This window comes from Populus nigra, chromosome 3 (assembly GCF_951802175.1).
Source record: "Populus nigra chromosome 3, ddPopNigr1.1, whole genome shotgun sequence".
Classification (NCBI taxonomy): domain Eukaryota; kingdom Viridiplantae; phylum Streptophyta; class Magnoliopsida; order Malpighiales; family Salicaceae; genus Populus; species Populus nigra.
The window spans coordinates 15895092-15917006 of record NC_084854.1 but is presented as its reverse complement, the minus strand read 5'-3'; the positions used below and the strand labels follow the sequence as shown (position 1 = coordinate 15917006).

Here is a 21915-nt window from a genome sequence, read left to right as displayed (position 1 = left end):
ATATATATTTTTTTATGCAATGATCCCTTTAGTTTTTGCAATTTTAATTTTAATTTTAATTTAAAAATTTATTTTTTTTAACATTTCAATCATTGAATTTCAAAGTAAAAAGAAAAAGAAAGAGACATCTGAAAATAACGATGCAAAAAGAAAGTTGACAAAATAATTACTATTCGATAATGAAACTCGTTGTTTTTTATGTCAATGAGTTTCATTCGACAAGAAGAGTTCTATGGTAGAGGTTTTTTCTTATCTAAAAATACTTGAAAAACTAGAATATGGCCGATTTAGATATTTTTTACTCTGTTGATTTTTATTTTTTTGAGTGATTTTGTGGTATTTTAGGGCTGGTAGGTGTTTTATGAAAGTTTTTATAATGTTTTGAGGTATTTTTAGGTGAAAATGACTTGAAAATGAATTTTTAGGCCAAAAAACCCTTCCCATGACCTTTTTTTTTTAGTTTAACGTGGGTGTCCAGGTCAGCTTTCGCGCACCTCGACTAATCCTACGGGCCCTGAAGTTAACGACTATGTAAACCTCAAGTGGTCATCATATGACCAACTATAGGGTTCGAACCTGAGACCATAGAAGAAACAAACCTCTTAATTCTAAGCTCTTATACTGGGCCACCACCTAGATGGTTAGACCTTTAGTTGCCTAAGTGGTGGCTGGATTCTAGGCTAGTGCTAGTAAGCGACTTGTACCTACTAAAAAAAAAATTCTTGAAGTGGACATGTTTGCTCTTAAGGGAAAAAGAAAAGAAAAGAAAAGAAAAAACAAGTGTGGGCTTCTAAGGCAAAAATTTTAAAAAAACTACTCGTAAACCTGAGCTTTCTTTTATTAAGGCTAGGTAAGTGGGTCTGACCCAATATCAACATTTGACTTGTTTATTTTTTGTCCTTTGTTTTTCATTGATTTTCTTTTAATTTTATCATTCAACATTAATTTTTTTATAGACCTTTTATTTTTTAATTTCATCCTTCAATATTTGGTTGACTTTGATTGGACATCATAATTTATTTCAATTTTTTTCTATAAGTTTATTGCAGGATCTAAAACAAACATCTTGATATTTGATTGATATTTAATTTTACGAGCATTTGTTTTTTGTTATCATACAATCAAGTAAAAATAGTTTTAAAAAAACAAAGTTATTAAAACTACTAAAGTCTATGACACGTGTCGCAGGTTTGGTGATATAAACTATGAAACACGAATCAATTCAATATATCGCCATCTCAATATTTAAACAAAGATATCATCTCGAATTTTTTTGTAAAGTCAAATTATATTTTTACTAGTTATTCAAGTTATTTTTAGTCCTATAAAGTTAACTGAATTATGTTAGTACAATTCCCAAGATGATTTCATATGAAGCCTAAGGTAGGAAATGAATAAGATTGAAAATTTAAAGGTTTATCTGCTAAACCAAATTTAATTACAATATAAAAAAAATTCATATTGCCTGGACACTCATTCTATTACCCCTTCAAAGAACTCTCTCTCCCTTCAATAGGGCACCAAAATGGATGCTGGGTTGCCCAGTGAAGAGACAGAGCCCTCCACTCGAACCAATCAAATTAGAGGCAAGAAAGAAAACAGGTGATGGTTGAAGGTATTCAAGTTGATCCTTGTCGATGAGTGATTTCTACATATGAAATCCAGTTTTCATCATTTAAAAAGGATATAATAATAAGCATTGCGTCCACCTTTTCGAACAAATTAATCATTGCTTTGTATTGCCAGCTTGCTTGTAAAAAAGAAGCAAATGGCTATGTCCAGGATTAAATTAAAAAGAAAAAGAAAAAGAAAAACCCAAAATATGATATAGCTCTCTAGTATACATTCGAATCCTTTAATACAAGAGAATGGCGTGTCACATTGTGACATGGAACTAACTCAATTTTTTTTATTCTAAGCTAAATTATTTTTATTATACTGTTTATTTAATTTATAAGATTTTCTAGGATTTGTTAGCCTCTTTTTAGGCAATTAGTTTATTAAAGAATTAGTAATATTTCTATGACTCTAATTCTTTTCTATTAAATATCATTAGATTTTTCTTATAATTAGAAAGTAGAATTTTTCCAATATATGCGAACATAATTACGGTGCTCAAGGGTGGTGGTTTGATATTCATGAAGATGACATAGCTCGCACTGATAAGTATCTAGTAACCATCGTATGAGTAACTATAAGGTTCAGAAACTACAGAGGGAGCAAATCTTCTGGTCTCAAGCTCGTACCATTGGAACACCACCTAGATGGTCGATAAATATGTAATTTTAACATGGTAAATTGTGAAAAAAATATTAATTGTAGAGTCTTACAAGAAGATTATAAAGAAATTTATATGAACAATTAAATTATTATTACATGTCTCCTGTTAAACTCTCACCAATTTAAGGCAGAAAAACGTTCAGGTCGTCGAGGAGGCTGCCAAAGCCTAAACACGACCACATCAATGCCCTGTAACTATGGAAGTGCTGAAATGACAGTTTCAACAACAACAACATCAGTTGAGGGATGATTATAAGAAGAATATGGATCGAGGACAAGTCAAACAAGTGTTAGGTTTAGTCATAGAAGATGAAATGGATAGAAATGCGGGCAACAACCTCAAGCATTAGATGTCAAAGAGGAGCGCAGGAATTCTGAAAAAGAAGCTGGGGAGGTCGAAATTGATGGAAAGGCTTATCTGACAGATCACAGGAAAACATTGTTGACATCACCTCTACAAATGGGTCTGAACAGAAAGTATTTGTGAAAGCAAGCAGGCTTGAGTTACCATGTCGAAAAGCCACCGGAGACACTCGTAAAGATTGCATCTTTCCTGCCATGTCCGACGACAGAAAGATAATTCTGGTCTTCACGAGGGCTTTAAGCAACATTTGGTTTCTGATCCTGGAATTCCATTGGATGCAAGGTTATTGAAAATATTTTTTTTACACGACATGAAAAATATAATATATTCTCGGATTGTAAAATTATAAAATTATAGGTAATTTTTATAAATAATTATATATTGATAATTCTAGTCAAGAAATTAAATTACATTAAAATGTGATAAAATGAGTCAATAATATTATAATTAATAAGTGATCTAAATAAAACGAGAGAGATAAATAGTATGAATCAATAAATTAATGACATGGAGATATAAAAAGTTTCAAAACAAAATTTTTCAATACAGATGAATTACACATAATTCTAGTGACAACTTGGTTATTCCCATCACTATAAATCTTGATAGACTCCTTTTGGGTTGCAAGCTAATGAGTTTAAATTATTAATTAACTAACATAAATTCAATAATGAAACAAACCCCTAAACAATGTCTAGTGCGTTAGAAAAAAAATTCAAATTAAAAATAATTATTTATAAATAAATAAAATAGAATAATAGAAAAAGTCTTCATGTTAAAATTCCTCCATGTAGCCTGAATCTTCAATTTTTACATATTCTTGGCAGATTTGACTTCTGATTTCAAACATGTCGTTCCTTTTTGTTTGGATGAATTATTAGACCTCTAATATATGGTTTCAAAGTTTCAATATCTAGTTTCTATCCCAACTTTAATTGAAGCAAAATTCCACCGGTAACTCTAGATATATCCCAAACAGTACACGAAAGTCTTGTTCGACATATTTGACAATATTAATTTACTAACTTTGATCCTGTGAAATATTATGTTTTCTAACTTCATTTGACCTGAAAATTTACCACGATATATTTTCATGTATATAATATTTCCTTATAAAATTTCAGCTTTATCTAATATACAGTTTGAAAAATATGTTCAATTTCGCAAAACTAGTCAGCAAACATTTTAAGGTGAAATTTAGACTTGACTTGGTACATATAACAAATTTAGTAAACTCGTATAATCGAATCGAGTTTATCGATTTTATTGATTTTACACGAGTTAAATTTGATTTTACTGATTTAGAGTTTTTAGTTCGATTTAGCTCATTAGATACATATCGACTCATGAAATTATAAAATTTTAAGAATTAACTCTTAATTTTAACAACAATAATTGAATCTTATCCTGGTTCTTTGAATCCCACACCTGAGGACATAAAGCGAGTCAGGATTATAAATTGACAAGGAGGATTTTATAGGCAGCAAAAGTTATATAGAGATATGGTTTTCTAAATAGTGTAAATATAATTTTTTTTTACATGTGCTCTAATGGAAAGAAACTTTTAATGAAACAAGAAATTTGTAAATAATTTATTTTAATGTTTTGGAATTTTTGATAGATATATATATAGGAATGATTTTTCTTTGATAAAAAAATCGTTTTGACTCTATATTTGACTCTTCTATTGAAACTGCAAAATCAGGGAAGAAAGCTAAAAAAGATTAAGTCTTTTCTTGCCCGTGACGACTCTAGGTGGTTGGTGCTCACATATTCATTATATTCAAAATATTTTTAGAAATTAATTTTGAAATTTTTTATTCATATAATTTTTTTAATATTTTTTAAAAAGACAAGAAATAAAAGAAAAGATTAAGAACATTTTGTTATTGTTTTTTATTGATTTACACTCGAAATTGTTTTTTTAGTATTTTTAATTTTATTTTCAAAATCAAAAGAAGAGTATTAGAAAAGAAATAAATGTTAGGTAAAGATTGTATAAAATATCAAACATATAAAATCAAAACTTTCATGAAAAAACCAAATTGAAAAACCATGCTTATAAAAAACACACACAATTTGAACTGAATATATTTTATAAATAAATCAATAATTTTATCTTAAGTAAAAAAAAAAAACTACACTTTTTTTCAAAATAAAGTTAGAAAAAAAGAGGAGCTTTTTCTATGTATAGTAAACAAGCAGTTATCTTTAAAAATTAAAAATAATAAATCAATAATATTCACTCCAGCATAAATTAATAAGGAAATATTTGATTATTTTTCATTTGATTAGAAATTAAGAAAAGTGGCACCAAACTGAGAGTCATGGTCATGTTGGACACTCGACACTTCGCTAGCTTAACTGATCTCCTGACTAAGGGAATCTGAAAGTAATATATAGTCGAGAAGTCCCATTAATCATAACAATAATAGAAGCTCGTCCTGCATAATCAAGCCCCTGCTGGATCATATACAGAAGAGAAGTTACTGAAATTATCGCTGCCTTGCAATCGCAAACTAGGAGAGAAAGAAGTTTGAAGGCCACAGAATTACAGGGAAGTGCGGTAACAAGGGACAAAATCTCTGTCACCCGTTTTTGCAAAGCCCTTAATTAACCAAGTCTTGAATAGATTTACCTTAAAACTCTCCTGGCCAGATCCCTTCTGTCATTTGCATAGCAATAATAATCTGCAGTTTCGCAACCAAGGATATCGAGGCAAGTTTAAAAAATAGCAATAACACACACTCCTCATCTCTTGCATCTCTCTGCCTTGGCTGAATTCTAAGGCAGAGAGGCCTCTGCCTCAAAACATATCATCGTCAAAATGGTTTTCCAAGATTTTGATCAACTATCAGAGCGAAGAAAATTAGAAAGGCAGCAAAAACTCAGAAAGAAAATTATCATTGGTTCGGTTTCAAGCATTGCCTTCTTTGTTATAGTTGGTGCTGGAGTTTTTGCCCTTGTTTCTAATCACAATATTAGCAGCCAAGGAAGCAATGGAGGATCACCATCAACTGTATCTCAGCCTGTAGAATCCGCAAAACCGACTTCGCATGTTGCAAGGGTTATCAAGACTGTATGTAATGCTACCACTTATCAGGATACATGCCAAAACATCCTCGAGAAGGGGATGGGAAAGGACCCTTCTTCAGTTCAACCCAAGGATCTTCTCAAGATAGCAATCAAAGCAGCCGATAAAGAGATAGAGCAGGTTCTAAAGAAAGCCTCCTCGTTCAAATTCGACAAGCCACGGGAGAAAGCGGCATTTGATGATTGTCTAGAACTCATTGAGGATGCAAAAGAAGAATTGAAACACTGTATTGACCGTGTTGGTAATGATATAGGAAAGCTGACTAAAAATGCCCCGGACTTGAACAATTGGCTGAGTGCGGTCATGTCTTACCAACAAACTTGCATTGATGGATTCCCCGAAGGGAAATTGAAATCTGACATGGAAAAGACCTTTAAGGCAGCCAGAGAGCTCACCAGCAATTCCCTTGCAATGGTCTCATCATTGGCTTCATTCCTGAAAAACTTCTCCTTTTCCGGAACACTTAACCGTCGCCTTCTGGCTGAGGAATACAATTCACCCTCATTGGACAAGGATGGCCTTCCTGGATGGACGAGTGACGAGGATCGGAGGATCTTGAAGGGTGCTAATCAAGACAAGCCAAAACCAGATGTTACTGTGGCAAAAGATGGTAGTGGAGACTTCAAAACTATTTCCGAAGCATTGGCAGCCATGCCAGCAAAATACGAAGGACGGTAAGCAATTTTTACAACGTTGGTGTATGAAACTACTACGTTAATTGACAATCCGTCAAGTTTGTTCAAAGTGAAAAGTTGCTTATATTTTACAAGTTTTCTTCATTTCTCATGCCACCGCAGGTATGTTATCTTTGTTAAACAAGGAATTTACGATGAGACCGTGACCGTGACAAAGAAGATGGTAAATATCACCATGTATGGTGATGGATCACAAAAGACCATTGTTACAGGGAACAAAAATTTTGCTGATGGAGTTCAGACTTTCAGAACTGCAACTTTTGGTATATTGATGATCCCTTTGACGCTATGTCCCTAACAACTACTTTCTGTCATATTATGTGGTTTAGCATACAATCTGAATTCATCATAGTAGATCAAATTGCTAGTTAGAAACTTAGAATTGACGAGTATCTAATGTTGCCATCATTGGGGATACGTCTTAACTCTTCATTCTTATTAGCAGCTAGGATGACATAAAAATTGGAATGAAATTTTGGAAACTTGATAACTTCTATTCCAACTTCCTTTCTCCGAGACCAGGATTATAACATGAGATATATGCTCTGCAGCGGTGTTAGGAGAAGGATTTTTGTGCAAAGCTATGGGATTCAGAAACACAGCAGGTCCAGAGAAACATCAGGCTGTGGCCATCAGAGTCCAAGCTGATCGTGCAATATTCCTCAACTGTCGTTTTGAAGGATACCAAGATACCTTGTATGCACAAACTCACCGCCAATTCTACAGAAGCTGTGTCATTACCGGCACTGTTGATTTCATCTTTGGGGATGCAGCTGCTATCTTCCAGAACTGCCTTATTACTGTCAGGAAACCATTGGAAAACCAACAAAATATTGTTACAGCCCAGGGTAGGATCGATGGACATGAAACTACAGGAATTGTTCTTCAAAATTGTCGCATCGAGCCAGACAAGGGCTTGGTTCCTGTGAAGACCAAGATCAGGAGTTACCTTGGAAGGCCTTGGAAGGAATTTTCAAGAACAGTTATAATGGATTCAACAATTGGTGATTTTATTCACCCTGATGGATGGCTACCATGGCAGGGAGACTTTGGGCTCAAAACTCTTTATTATGCAGAGTACAACAATAAAGGAATTGGTGCCCAAACAAATGCTAGGATCAAGTGGCGTGGCTATCATATCATTAAGAAAGAAGAGGCCATGAAATTTACCGTGGAGACTTTCTATCAAGTGGATTGGATTAGTGCTACTGGCTCCCCTGTTCGCCTTGGCTTGTAATAGAGTAATTTAAGCTCAATTAAACCTTACTCCATTAGTTTGTTTTAACTAAAGGTCCATTTTTCTATACATGGCAAAACTGTATTCCATGAAGAGTGGCTAAGCCTGAAGATTTGACGTGGACAAGAATATTGCTATTTAATTATTTGGTTTTTGTTATTTTGTTTCTTCAATGAATTAAACTATGTGACAATTTTTTTAAGAAATTTGTTTAAATAGAATATCATCGAGTGGACCAAATTAGAATGTTCGATTATTTACTATTATAGGTTCCACTTAAAAAATCTTAGTGCGCCTTACTATTATGGGTTCCACCTAGAAGATCTTGGTACGCCGCTTCTTATGACACCATGAAAGTCAACTTTTGACATTTGAAAAACGCCACTACTAACTATTTGAAGATGAAAAAGGTTTTTCACTTTTGTTTTTTAATTATATTTTATATTTATTAAAATATTAAATTATCTTCTAGTTAACTTGATTATAACTAAAAAATCAGAATGAAAATATAAAAAAACCTTTGAACTTTTATTTATTTTTTTTAAGAATAATTTAGTTATTTTATAATAGTTTTAAAATTATAAAAAACTAATTTGTCTTCACTTAGTATGGTAATAACTAATTAACTTAGAGAAAATATCGTACTATCCTCACTAATTAATTCAATAATTTTTTGTGCAAAAAAAAAATCATTATACTGTAGTAATTTACAGTGTTATAGGTCAATGAAAAAATAAATCCTTTTACTTATATTTTGATAGTTTTTCTTTTCATCGACTCGAGAAGAGAGAGATATGAACCATTGCAACAAGCGCAAACTTACTTATATAATAGCTGCTGTTTCCATCTCAATATCCTATTTTAAATTTCAAATAATAATAGAGTAGTTTTGTGATATCTTCTTACAAATAGTGATATCATGTACTTCAGCAAGAGACGTGACAATATAGGATGCTTTTCATGTTATTAAAAAACAAGTAATTGTACTGGATATTTATGTGATCGTTAATTTTAAAGCTTGTGAAATTAGTTAAGGGACGTGCAAGCTGGTCCGAACATCTACATTAATAAAAAAACAAAAAAAAAACAAGGAACCATGTTTATGCATGTAATATATTAAAATTGGCATTGTATATTCAAGAAAAGAAAGAATAGCATTAATGCATGGTGAAATTATGAGCAGATTGTAAGCTGTCTTGGGTAAGGCCGGCTATATTGTAGAAATTTTCAAATTCAGACAAATGGAAGCTGCATCTGACTAGGGACCAAGTCCTCGTCCTTTTTGTCTCCATAGCTCATGCCATGTAGCCGTGACATTGTCTTCAAACAGAGAGAAAAATAAAAAGGAAAGAAAAAATTGTCTGGTTTGCCCAATGCCGACCCTATAATGCTTTGTCTACTTGCAAGAACGTTTGCACATGCTCCGAAATTTCCAGTGCTCGGTTGACACTATGAAGCCACTATTTACTATAAAATCCTGAGCTTCAAAGAGTAATGCGATTTCATGTAGGAATTTTTTTAAAAAAGTAATGGATCTAAGTCACAGTTTCACTAGCCAAAGCAAAGTAGACGAGCAAGCAGAGCAAGCATTTCGCAGGAAGGCCCGGAAACGTCTCATAGTCATTGTTGTCTCTGCCGTGGTTTTGGTAACAATCATCATTTGTGCATTAGTAGGTACTCCTGTATCAACGGACAACAAATCCAAAGGCAAAAACCCTTCATCTCAAACTAGCGAAGCTCAGTCCATCAGAGCCATGTGTAATGCGACAAGGTACCCTGATTCATGCTATTCAAGCATGTCTTCATCTCTTAAAGCCTCCTCTATTGAGACCAATCCAAACCCAGATCCTAAAACGTTATTCTTGTTGTCCCTCCAAGTTTCACTCATTGAGCTCACAAAACTTTCTTCCTTGCCTCAATGGATCATGTCCTCAAATAGTTTTAAGAATGAGATCAGTGATTCCCTTGTACAATCTGCATTGCATGCTTGTGAGATTCTCTTTCTGGACGCCGTTGATCAGGTCAATGAATCCATGTCATCCATACAAGTTGGCCAAGGAGACAAGACCGTGTTCTTGACCTCTAAAATCAACGACATCAGAACTCGGCTAAGCACAGCAATCACGGATCAAGATACATGCATTGCTGGGCTGCAAGACACCGCCAAGCACTTGATCTTAACCGATGTGGTGAGATATGCTATGACCAATTCCAATGAGTTCACTAGCAACAGCTTGGCAATTGCGTCCAATATAGTGAAAATACTTGATGATCAATTAGGCATCCCAATTCATCGCAAACTCTTAACAGTTGATCATGACCTTGACATGGGCTTCCCTTCGTGGGTCAACATAAGTGACAGGAGATTGCTACAGCAGGAAAATCCTGAACCGAATCTAACAGTAGCGAAGGATGGTAGTGGGGCTTTCAAGACTATAAGAGAGGCAGTGGATTCCATCCCCAAGAATAGCAAATCAAGATTTGTCATATACGTAAAGGAGGGTATTTACGTAGAGAATGTGAAGATAGAAAAGCAACAGTGGAATGTCATGATGTATGGTGATGGAATGAACAAGACCATAATCTCTGGCAGCTTAAATAATGTCGATGGCGTTACCAAATTCTTATCTGGTACCTTAAGTAAGTTCCTTTTGAATTAAATAATGAACTTCTCTCCATTTTTAAATTTCGACTTCAATCTGCTCTTTAATTTTTTCTACTTTCTGTTTTTCTGATGAACATATAGTTGCTGAGGGGAGGGGATTCATTGCAAAAGACATTGGCTTCAAGAACACAGCAGGACCGCAGAAAGAACAAGCAGTAGCCGTACGCTCATCATCAGACCAATCAATCTTTCATCGCTGCTCCTTCGATGCATATCAAGACACTCTCTACACGCATTCCAATCGTCAATTCTACCGAGAGTGCCAGATTATAGGCACCATTGATTTCATTTTCGGCAATGCAGCTGCAATCTTCCAAAACTGTACCATACAGCCAAGGCAGCCCATGGAAAAGCAAAACAACACCATCACTGCCCAAAGTAGGACTGACCCAAATCAAAATACTGGCATCTCCATCCAACAATGTCAGATGACCCCGTTTGACAATCTGACGGTTCCCACATTTCTTGGCAGGCCTTGGAGGGATCATGCAACTACCGTAATCATGCAATCATACATTGGAGATTTCCTGGACCCCCTAGGATGGATCCCTTGGGAGCCAGAAACGGACCCACCCAACACTACATTTTATGCCGAGTATCAAAATTTTGGGCCTGGGTCAGCGATAGATAAAAGAGCAGGATGGCTTGGTGTTCTGCCCAATATTACATACGATGAGGCAGCAAAATTTACAGTGGAGCCCTTCATTCAAGGAAGGCAGTGGTTGGTGCAAGCAAATGTGTTTTTTCAAGACACATTGTGATCAAGATGAAGAGATGCCTACTCAATGACATCTGGGTTTTCATCTTCATATTCATCACTTCCTACATTGTTGTTTGCTTGTTTTAATTAATTTCATGATTTTGGAATATATTTTTGCACATGAATAATTCAAAGAAAGGAATTTTAAAATCAAATCCCATTTATTTGCTCCAAACTAGATCAAGTCTAAATCTGTTTAAGACTCCATCTGAAAAAAAAACCAGTCTCCATTCATAATAAGAAATGATCCAAAGATACTTTCACTATTAAAACTTCAAAAAAGAAAAAAGAAGGTTCTAGTAAAACGAAAGAAATAATATTTAAATAGTGATTTTTTTATATATATTGTTGTTAAATCTAAATCAATAAGTTAATTTTTAAATCTTCTAAACCCACTCTTCGTCTAGGTGACGCTTCAAGTACTTAAATTATTTGAAAGTTGCTATGATATAAGTCGAATTCACTTGTTCAAATGGAATCTAGATATCATATAAAAGTATAGTTTGATTTTAAAAAAAAAATTAAAAATGATATCTTTTCTTTTAAAAAATTAAAATAACGATATATTGGATTGACTCGAGTTAACTCATCAAACCTGTGACTCGGATCATGGACATTATTAGATTGAATAACTTTGTTTTTTTACAAAACTATTTTTTATTTAATTATATGATAAAAAAGAATTGACATTCGAAAAACCAAACATCCACTCAATACAAGAATGTTTGTTTAAAATTATAATAACCTCATAGAAAGTAAACTAAAACAAAATATAAAGTTTGATTTTTAGTTGAGAAATAAAAAGATGTTATTTATGCTTTATAAAATAAATTAAGAAATATATCAACTGATAAATAAGAAGAGTTTAATACTAATTAAATATTAAATCAAGAAGATAATCTTCATAGTAGAAATAAAAAATAGATTCATATACAAATATTTTACACCAACAATCATTTTTATTTTAAATGCTAATTTAATAAAAATAATTAATGAAAAGGGAATTCGACCTAAAAAATCACAACTATCAAACTGTTCTTGTTCAATAGAATCCACTAACATCAAATACGGTGAGTTTAGTCACTAAAATATAATTATTCACCAACATTTTCTCTACTTTACAATTTTCATTTTCAAATAATTTTTTTTCTACTTCATTGTTTTCAAGCGATTTTTTCTTTTCTTTTTCAAACTTAAAGATTGAAATGTTAAGAAAATTAATGAACCTTTGGATCAAAATCAAAATTTGTAAAAACTTAAGGCACTACAGAGTAAGAAAAAGGATAACAAGTGGATTAAACAAAACTTTTTCTAACAAATTTGAGATTAGCCGTGAGATTTATCTTTATTTCACACTTTGATTCACTATTATTGAATTTTTTATCTTTCCTTATCAAATCTTAATAAATTGGTCAATATTAATTTAGGCATATATGGCTGTAATTAAAAAAAAAAACGTTTGGGGACAAAAGTGAAAAAGAAAACTTTGCCTATTGTGAATTGCTATACCCAAACTTTGCCTATTTGATATTTTAATTTCAAACATATCTAAAATTTCCTTTCCAACTTAGGAAAACAAATAAAATAATACTTGACGGGAGATTTTTTTTTAAAAAATATATCTAATTCAAGCAATATCATCCCTCTAGTTAATACTATTGGTAGGAAACTTAACAATAAACCTAAATGGTGTCGTTTTATCATACATTGAAATTACAATTTCTAAAAAAATGTTTGTTTTCAATTTTTATTGACAGAGAAAAATTAACCTACCGATTCTAATTTCTACATTGTTAACATAGATTGAAAGAAGTTGTTGTGAGGGATTTTGGTATGCAAAAATTGAATTGCTTTTTTTTTCCTCTTAATTATGACAAGTAAATTCATGTTTATTTATAAATAAATAAATTTTCTTGATGGAATTTCCAACTCAATCATGCCAATTCAAAAGGCAACATACACTAGCGTATAAGAACTCAAATGATAGGTTCATATTTTGCTTTCTACATGAAATGGTTAGATTTGTTATGTTTTTATATTACACTTGGATAATCACAAAATGGTTTTGTAAACCCAATTTTTTAAAAATTTAAATACTAATCATGCTCTCTAGCAAAATTAAGGGGGACTTTAGCATTACGGTCCAATGCTTTTTAAATTTTTTATTATTTTAAATTAATTATTTTTAGTATTTTTAAATTATTTTGATATATTAATATCAAAAATAAATTTTATAAATTAATAATAAAATATAATTTAAATATAATTTTTTATAAAACTTATTTTAAAAAATAACTTCTACCTATATCTCAAACACCTAAAAAAATAAGTTCCCATGTTGGTCAAAATAAGGTTGATTAAATTGCACATAAAGAATTTAGCATCTGAGCATAATTTTAAAACTCGATTCAGCCTGGTAGATCGAACTGGAACCCGGCCTAGGTGGAAGAAAAAAAGTAAAAGAAAAACCTAGTGTGACCTAGCAGGTTGACCCAGCAAGACCCGATCAAAAACCCAATTACAACCCGTTGACTCTTGAAATTTTTTTTTTACTAAAACGATATTGTTTTGATTTTTTTTTAAGAATTGATCCGAATGACCCGGTCAAAACTCAAAATTCAAACCGTGAACCAAATCAGGTCTAAAAAATTATGATCTGGAGCACCAACACTTTCAAGATATAGTTCTGTAATATTCCGGTCTTTTTTTTTTATTTACGTGGGGTGTCCGGGTCAGCTTACGCGCACCACGACTATTCCCCACGGCCCGCTGGACATCCTGCAAGCCCAGGAGCAGGTAAGGCACCGCGGGGGTGACAGGCGTACACATAGAGGGTCGAACCCGGGACGGGGGCGGAACAAGTCACACGAATTGACCACAGCAGTTAAACCCTCATGTGCTGGGTACACACGAGGGCTCGAACCAGGGCACTCAGGCAGGGCAAAGCCTGCCAAAGCCACTGAGCTACAAGCCTCGTGTGTATATATTCCGGTCTTTCATCGTGGAAGAAGTAATTGCGAACAGGCATAAAATGTGTGGAATAAGTTTATAGCTGAAAAGTTAATTTCAGATATTAATTGGACCAAAAAATATTTCTTTTTACTAATAATAATAAAAATGCTCACTATAAACCTATATACCATTTCTAAAATCTTTAATAGATAAATTATTTACTTGATAATTTTAATTTTATCAACTTAAACTCTTTTTTTAATGAGTTTATTTATTTAAAAAAAGTTTTATATTTGTTAACTAAAAAATTAAATTATGGTTTCATTTCAATATATTAAGGAAAAACTCCCATAAACAGCCTTATATATATATATATATATATAAAAGATTGATAAAAATGAAAACTAGACGCTTCGTTTTCAAATTAGTTATCTTATTCATTATTTCAGTGAAATTTATATTTATCAATTTTAATTATCATTATATAGCCAAATAACCTCATTTAAGATTATTCATATTTTGTTTGGTGATAGTAATCCATTTTTAGTTGACATTATGAGGACTAAAAAAATAAGTTAGGGGCATTATATATATATATATATATATATATTGTTTCCAATAAATTTTTTATTTTTCATTTTAATATGCTCATCTTCGTATTTATCACTTAATTCTTAAGATTTTAGTTCTTTAAGGAACTACTTTACAACAAATAAAAAATTAATATCTTAATGGCACAATCAAATAATATAAAAACTCAAGAAGCAATAACAATAGAAAATTATCAATGCAAAAAGTACAAATACATAAAATGTGAGTATCAATACGAGTTTAAGCAAAATATAAATGATACAAAGATACAGAATAAAAAAACTAAGAAAAATAAGAAATTAATGAAATAAGATTTAAAGGACTCAAAATAATAATAGCACTTTTAATATTTTATATATATATACATGGTGGTTGAAACTAAAAAAAAAAAAAAACATAGTAGCACAAAAACTACTTGTTTTTTTTATATACATGACGAACTTTGATTTCAATAATTATTATAGTGTATGTGAGGTTTTGTTAAGATTTTTATATATATTTCAAAGTAAACAAAACATTAAGATAAACTAGAAAACAAGTCAAAATTCAAGACATAAGACTTTAACTTTTATAAATAATATCTTAATAAAAGATAGGTTGATTGTTTAAAAATAAAACTTATATGTGAGAGCCTGCTCTTACTCTTGGTTCCTCAAGAAACTTTTTCAAGAACTTATTAAAGATCAATTGTTTTTATGATGTTTATCCTGACTTATCAAATAATTAACCAAGATTTGTGATATCTTCTATACTTCTTGTTTGCATCTTGATTATAGATGTTGGTGGGGGTTGGTTACTTATAGCCTTGATATCTCGGATAGGTTATTATTATATTAAACTCAATCATAAGCTTGAATTTAGCTTTCTTTGGAAGGATCGATTTGACTGTGGGTTTTCGTATTTTTATATCCATAGGACTCACATTAGTGATTTGACTATGGTTTTTTAGATCTTTATATCCACAAAGTTCACATCAATTGGGATCAAAACAATGCTCTAAAATTAGATTATATCCCTTTATCTTTTAGTTTCCGTCTTGTCTTATTGCATTGTAGTTTTCATTTAAACACCTAGTTATGACAAAAGTTAAAATCATGTAAAAAAAAATTGATTATTTACAATTTGGTTTTTACAATTTAAGAAGAAAAAGAACAAAATCACAAAATCATGTTAATATGTCTCTTACAAGCGTGTGAGCATAAAAGCGAGGTAAAAATTTACAGTCAAATCCTTTTAAGAAGAGGGAAAATGCTACGAATCAGTGAGCATCATCAAATAATACTTTGGAGGTACCAATTTGATTTATTACAAGGCCTGAAACTAAGATGGCCCAACATGAATTGATTGGGTTGATTCTGGATATTTGGGTTAACATGTTGTATATTTGTTAAATTAGATCTTTATTTACTGTTTGGGTTATATCTAAAACTATTAAAGATATTTTTTTGTTATTCTAGCTGGGTTAGAAACTTATATTATAAGTTGGAAAATTTTTTAAATAACTAAAAAGATTAAAATGTGATTTAAACCATATTATAGGTAAAAAAAAAAAACCTCGATGCTGCTGGAAAAAATAATAAAACAGGAGAGGCATATGCGAGGCGCGTGGACCCACACACTAACACTGACAGGGATTGGGAAGCTTGACCTGCTGGATTTGATGCGCTTTCTTCTCCTCTTCCTACCTATTCTGAAAGGCGCAGTTCACCTCCATATTACGAGATCAGCGTAGGGGAAGCTTTAGGTATTTTCTTTTGCCTTCTTTACCTTCGTCAGCATGAGAAGGACTGCAGCATGGGTGGTTTATACTTTATAGCATTGCAACTGTTGTGACAAGAACAAGATGTCGTGGCAAAAAATTAGTGCCTCCTGGCTGCTAAGTCATTGTTTAAATGACGTTACAGTCATGCTAAAGTTCTGATCAATAATGGAGGACAGCGGGCAGGCTCAAGAGGTGTCTATTACCATGGTCTCCTCTAGTTCATCAGCAATAAATTGTTAGGAGAAGAGTTTTGATGAGGTGCCGGCTAGGAGACTGATGGTTTTGATGATTTATATATATTCTCTTCTGGGCCGGGGAGAGTTTTCTTTTTTCTTTTTGATTTTGCTTAATTTTTCCTTTCTCTCCTCTCCTAGTCTGTTTTTGTTTTGTGTTTCTCTAGTGGAATACCTTAATTTATTGCGAAAGCTTGGAAAATTAAATCCGTCAATTAATTGGAATATCTTTCTTTTCTTATTAAGTTTATTGAGATTGATAATTGGTAATTCTCTAAATATATTTATTAAAATTTTCATGTCAAATTACAATATTTTTAATTTTGTTTGAACTTGTAATTTATGAAATCTTTGAAATTTCATTAACTCATTTGATCTTCTATTATATTTTTTTTTATTTTTCATTATTGTAGTCCTCTTTTTCTTCCATGCCTATCATTTCACCCACTAATCATTTTTATTTGTTTATTTATTTTTGATCTTTTTATATAAACTTGTTATTCAAAACAAAATAATTTAAAGTTCCAAGAATCGTAAAATGATCTAAATTGATTGAATTGCATCAAAATTATGTTTTTAATTTTTTTTTGTATTTTTAAACTATGTTAGAAAATAGAGGTTATAAATGAGTTATAACAATTGTCCTCTCTATATAATATTTATACTATAATGTCATTGGTAAACATTTTTTTTTTTTGCTTTGTATAGTAAGTCTATAAAAAAAAAGATAACAACATAAAATAAAGTTTCATTTTTATTTTCTTACATAAAACAGTCTCATCAGGGCCAATTATCCTCAAAATAAAATAAAATAATTTTATTAAGAGGTAACTACCCTCAACATAAAAAAGAAATAAAACAATATAATTAAGAAGCAACTACCCTCGACATAATGTAAAACACTACATTGATTACAAAATTTATTTCAACTTACTTGACTATGGAATTATGCTATGAACCTCCTGATTTGCAGAACTGAAACGTTTTAATGGTAGGGTTAAAATTCCTAGGGGAAAGGTTTGATCTTTTTGAAGGCAAGACTTAATCTTCCTGATGGAAAGGTTGAGCTTTCTAATGGCAGGGCCTCAGCTTTCTAATGGTAGGGCTGGACCATTATTTAAGCTATCATATCACTTGATTCCCTGTTTGGTAACAGAATTAGGTTGAAAATATATATATGTAAATAAGTTCTCACCCTATTAGAAGGCCCTCCACCAGAAGGACAATTTGTTTTTGTTTTTGTTCTTTAGGATAATTTGTCTGCAGGCCGTGACCAAAGTTTAACAAATGTTTATCAGAATTAATTTATTTCTAATGATCGCCACCGTAATTATGTAGAATTAGAAGCTTTCACAATATTTTCCACACAGATGAAGGCAACAAAGAAATGACAACTAGAAAAGATTGTTTAATTGGCCAGACGATTAATTTGTTCTCTTATGTTATTATTGAGGTTTTGAACTTAATTTAAACAAGATTATAAAAAAATTATTTTTTTTTAATACCTAAATTATGTCAAAATATTTACTTTGTATATTATCCATCATGCTTTACACAGTCATTTTATATATATATATATATATATATATATATATATATATATATATAAATCTTCTAGTTTAGCTATACAAATCAGGTTACTGTAATTATGAAGAAATTATTTCCATCCCTCTTCCTATAATTCCTCTCATGTACCCATATATTACAACTCACACCAACAAATTCAAATGTAAACAAACTACTTAAAATCTGATGGAAAATAATTTATTTTAATAAATAAAAAATAATTCAACAATACTCTTGATCTTAAATAAAAGATAATGATAACAAACGATTTTTCGGTTCAACAAAAAAGAAACGAGACAAAATTGCATTAAAATGAGACATAAGAAAAGGCCAAATTATCTCGAATTTGGATCCTGAGATTGTATAATTATATTGCATGAATCTCGCGTGCCTGGTACAGCTTCTTTTCGAACCACTTATAAACTCTGTCTTGTTTCGAACTTGTTTACAAAGCGCACAGAGTCCCATAGAGAAAGCAATGGCTTCATTTAAAATCTTTCAATCTTTGTTGGCTCTCGTCTTCATGATAATTTCTTCAGCCTTCTTAGGCACTTCAATAAGATTGCAAATCGCCGGAAAAGATGGAGTCCGTGACTTGATCTCTGCTACATGCAATCACACCCTTTACTTCGAAATGTGTGTGTCTGCCTTGAGATCTGATCCTCGGAGCCAAACATCAGATCTCGTAGGACTTGCCAATATTGCACTAAACATTAGCATAGCCCATGGAAGTGAGACTCTAGCCTACCTTAAGGTCTTGAAGTCTAATGCTGGTAACGACACCCAACTCTCTGGTATCTTGAGTGAATGCACAGAAGAATACATCGAGGGAACTGAAAATCTTGAAGAGGCAATTCATGCACTAAGGATTAGATCCTTTGATGACATGAACACATTGGTCAGCACGGCAATGACGGATTCGGATACTTGCGAGCAGGGTTTCAAGGAGATGAACAGAGGTTCTCCGTTGACAGATAAAAACGAGTCTTTTAGCAAGCTGTGTAGTATATTTCTCTCTATTACCACTCTTCTAAGTTAATAATTTTGCACTTCTTATAAGACCATTAGAGAAGTTATTTTCTAGAAAAAGAAATTGTTACTGAAGTTTATGTTCGAAGTTATTTCAATAAAGTAATGGAAAATCGTCACGGCAATTCATTTGTTTGTCTTCAAGATGTTAATTTCAAGTGTTATTATCATTCCATAAATTGTTAATCTTATTTTACATTTGTTATAAATATTTTATTAATAGACTATTTTTTTTTATCTTTAATATAATTATGTGTAGATTATACGTATTGTTATTAATTTGCAGTTTTTATATTAGACCATTAGACGAGTTGGTTTCTTAGGAAAAAAAATTACTGAAATTTATATTGAAAAGTTACTTCAATCAAACAATGGAAATGTTTCACTTTTAGGCAATTCATTTGTTTATCTATATGATCTTCCTATTAATTTTTGAAAATTTGTACTGAAACTTTAAGAGCCATCGGTCACTAGTCCCTCGTCTGTTGAAAATTTGTACTGAAACTTGAGGCCAAAAGAGTCACGGATTACGGGCAATGCTTCGGTGATTAATTAAGAGCCAACGGTCACTTGTCCCTTTTTTTTCTGCGAGCTACGAGCTGCGAGCTGCGAGCTGCCCAATTTATGGAGGCCTATTGCTTCGACTATGTTCAGGTGTTCTGCATGCTGACGATAAAAGGACTGCTTAGGAAAATAACTCACCATTCTATTCTATGACCCGATTTCTTGAAAAAGATACAGGCCAAGCATGGTTAAGCCTTTAGGTAAAGAACTCTACATTACGAAGGAATTGCTAGAGATTGTTATAAATATTTTATTAATAGACTATTATTTTTTATCTTTAATATAATTTATCTTTTTGGCTTACATCATTTCTCATGGTTAATTCATCGTTTCTATAATGAACAATTTTGACACGACCCCTGAGTTTGGTTTTTACTACAAATAATCAATCAACTCTTGAACGTTTTTTTTTTTTAAAAAAAGATGTATGTGTAATAAACTTGTTGGCATTACTTGATGAAAACAAAGATATTGTTCACATTGCGGAGTCTAACCTTTGAATTAATTTCGACCATACCATGATGGAAACCTACTATGATTTCTCTATTAGTGATGTCATACCAATAGCATTTGAATAAAAATACTCTATTTTGTTCGCTTTGATATTACAATTCAATTATCTCTTCTAACTTCTCATAATCGTCAACTTCAAACTCAATAGAAGTCGATCCCTTAACACAAACTCATTAGTATATGTCTTTCTACTATTGAATATAGACTATTGCACAGCTTATTTCAACTTTTGTTTACAGAAGAATATTATTTTACTCACACAAGAATCTCGCCTAATACAGAGATCAGTATTCTATATATACGAAGCCTGCACAATCTATTCTTAACAAGGGAAGCTAAAGATAGGGATATGTTGCCTAACGGTTACAGAGTTGAAAAAGCAAAGTTAACATACATAGACAATTTTCCTTTAATTTCCTAGCTGTTACAAGCTAGCCAGTTGATCTTGTGTATTGACGTGATGAACATGAAGAGTACCCTTCTGAACAAGATCACGAACAAAATGCAAGTCAATCTGAATGTGCTTCATCCTAGAATGTTGAACTGAATTGAAACTCAAATGTGTGGCACCTAAATTGTCATAGAGGAGCTGTGGAGGAGCTGAGGTGGAATAGCCAAGTTCAGTAAAAAGTGCTAGAAGCCATAGTGTTTCAGAGGCAGCAGAGGCAAGGGCGCGATATTCAGCCTCAGTGGACGACCTTGCCACATCTTGTTGTTTTTTGGAGCTCCATGAAATAGGATTGGAACCAAGAAAACATATGTATGCTGAAGTGGACTTTCGATCATCACAATTACCTGCCCAATCAGCATCAGAATATGTAATGAATTTGGGGTTCATGTCTCTACGAATATGAATGTCATGGAAGATTGTATGCTTCAAGTATCGAAGCAATCATTTTGCAGCTGTCAAATGTGTTGTCGTCGGCTTATGCATAAACTGGGACAGCTTGTTAACTGCAAAAAAAATGTCAGGTCGGGTGAGAGATAAGTATTGCAGGGCACCAATAATACGCATGTATTCAGTGCTATCAACTGAGGATGTGCCATCAAGAAGCTTGAGCACAGTAGTGGTGGATAATGGAGTGATAACTTCTTTTGCGCCATGCATATTCAGCTTTGTTAACAAGTCCCTGATGTATTTGTGCTGACAAAAACAGACCTGTAGTAGTAGGAATAATCTTCATGCCCAGGAAAAAATGCAACTGACCCATGTCTTTTATAGAGAACCGATTGCTTAGTTGGTCAATGATGGATGAGACAAAGATTGGATCATTTCTTGTAATAACCATATCATCCACATACACCAAGAAGTAACAAGTAACAGATGTTGTCTTATAAATGAACAAGGAGGAATCAGCTTTGGAGTTCATGAAACCAAATTCTAAAATGTCACCTCTGAGAGTAGAATACCAAGCCCGTGGGGCTTGTTTGAGGCCATAAATGGCTTTGTTCAGGCGACAGACATAGTGAGGATGGGTATCATCTTTGAAACCCGGAGGTTGAACCATATATACATCTTCATTTAACAGACCATGCAAAAAAGCATTATTAACATCAAGTTGTCTTAATTGCCAGCCTTGGGTGACAGCAATGGTCAATACAGACCGAAT

The 21915-nt window shown here is 32.3% G+C and overlaps 3 protein-coding genes across 3 annotated transcripts; all 3 read left to right on the top strand.

Annotated features, from left to right (window-relative positions):
• The first annotated feature begins 5416 nt into the window (after window positions 1-5416).
• On the top strand, window positions 5417-7829 carry LOC133688057 (putative pectinesterase/pectinesterase inhibitor 45). The gene is made up of 3 exons (XM_062107440.1): window positions 5417-6412; window positions 6536-6696; window positions 6985-7829. Exons 1-3 carry the CDS (start codon window positions 5472-5474, stop codon window positions 7668-7670), a joined length of 1788 nt encoding a protein of 595 aa, XP_061963424.1. The 5' UTR covers window positions 5417-5471; the 3' UTR covers window positions 7671-7829.
• Window positions 7830-9199: 1370 nt separating this feature from the next.
• LOC133689424 (pectinesterase 3-like) lies at window positions 9200-11096 on the top strand. The gene is made up of 2 exons (XM_062109283.1): window positions 9200-10310; window positions 10417-11096. The coding sequence occupies exons 1-2, from the start codon at window positions 9200-9202 to the stop codon at window positions 11094-11096; spliced, it is 1791 nt and encodes a 596-aa protein (XP_061965267.1).
• A 7527-nt stretch (window positions 11097-18623) lies between these two features.
• Window positions 18624-19363, top strand: LOC133688034 (putative invertase inhibitor). Its single transcript, XM_062107413.1, has one exon. It carries the CDS (start codon window positions 18678-18680, stop codon window positions 19236-19238), a length of 561 nt encoding a protein of 186 aa, XP_061963397.1. The 5' UTR covers window positions 18624-18677; the 3' UTR covers window positions 19239-19363.
• Window positions 19364-21915: the final 2552 nt, after the last annotated feature.

What these genes read in the sequence shown, in the direction of transcription:
- LOC133689424 (XM_062109283.1), top strand. Translation starts at nt 9,200, where the DNA reads ATGGATCTAAGTCACAGTTTCACTAGCCAAAGCAAAGTAGACGAGCAA. An exon ending in ATTCTTATCTGGTACCTTAA is followed by an intron (nt 10,311 to 10,416) that starts GTAAGTTCCTTT and finishes ATGAACATATAG; the next exon opens with TTGCTGAGGGGAGGGGATTC.
- LOC133688034 (XM_062107413.1), top strand. Translation starts at nt 18,678, where the DNA reads ATGGCTTCATTTAAAATCTTTCAATCTTTGTTGGCTCTCGTCTTCATG.
- LOC133688057 (XM_062107440.1), top strand. Translation starts at nt 5,472, where the DNA reads ATGGTTTTCCAAGATTTTGATCAACTATCAGAGCGAAGAAAATTAGAA. An exon ending in CCAGCAAAATACGAAGGACG is followed by an intron (nt 6,413 to 6,535) that starts GTAAGCAATTTT and finishes ATGCCACCGCAG; the next exon opens with GTATGTTATCTTTGTTAAAC. An exon ending in TTTCAGAACTGCAACTTTTG is followed by an intron (nt 6,697 to 6,984) that starts GTATATTGATGA and finishes TATGCTCTGCAG; the next exon opens with CGGTGTTAGGAGAAGGATTT.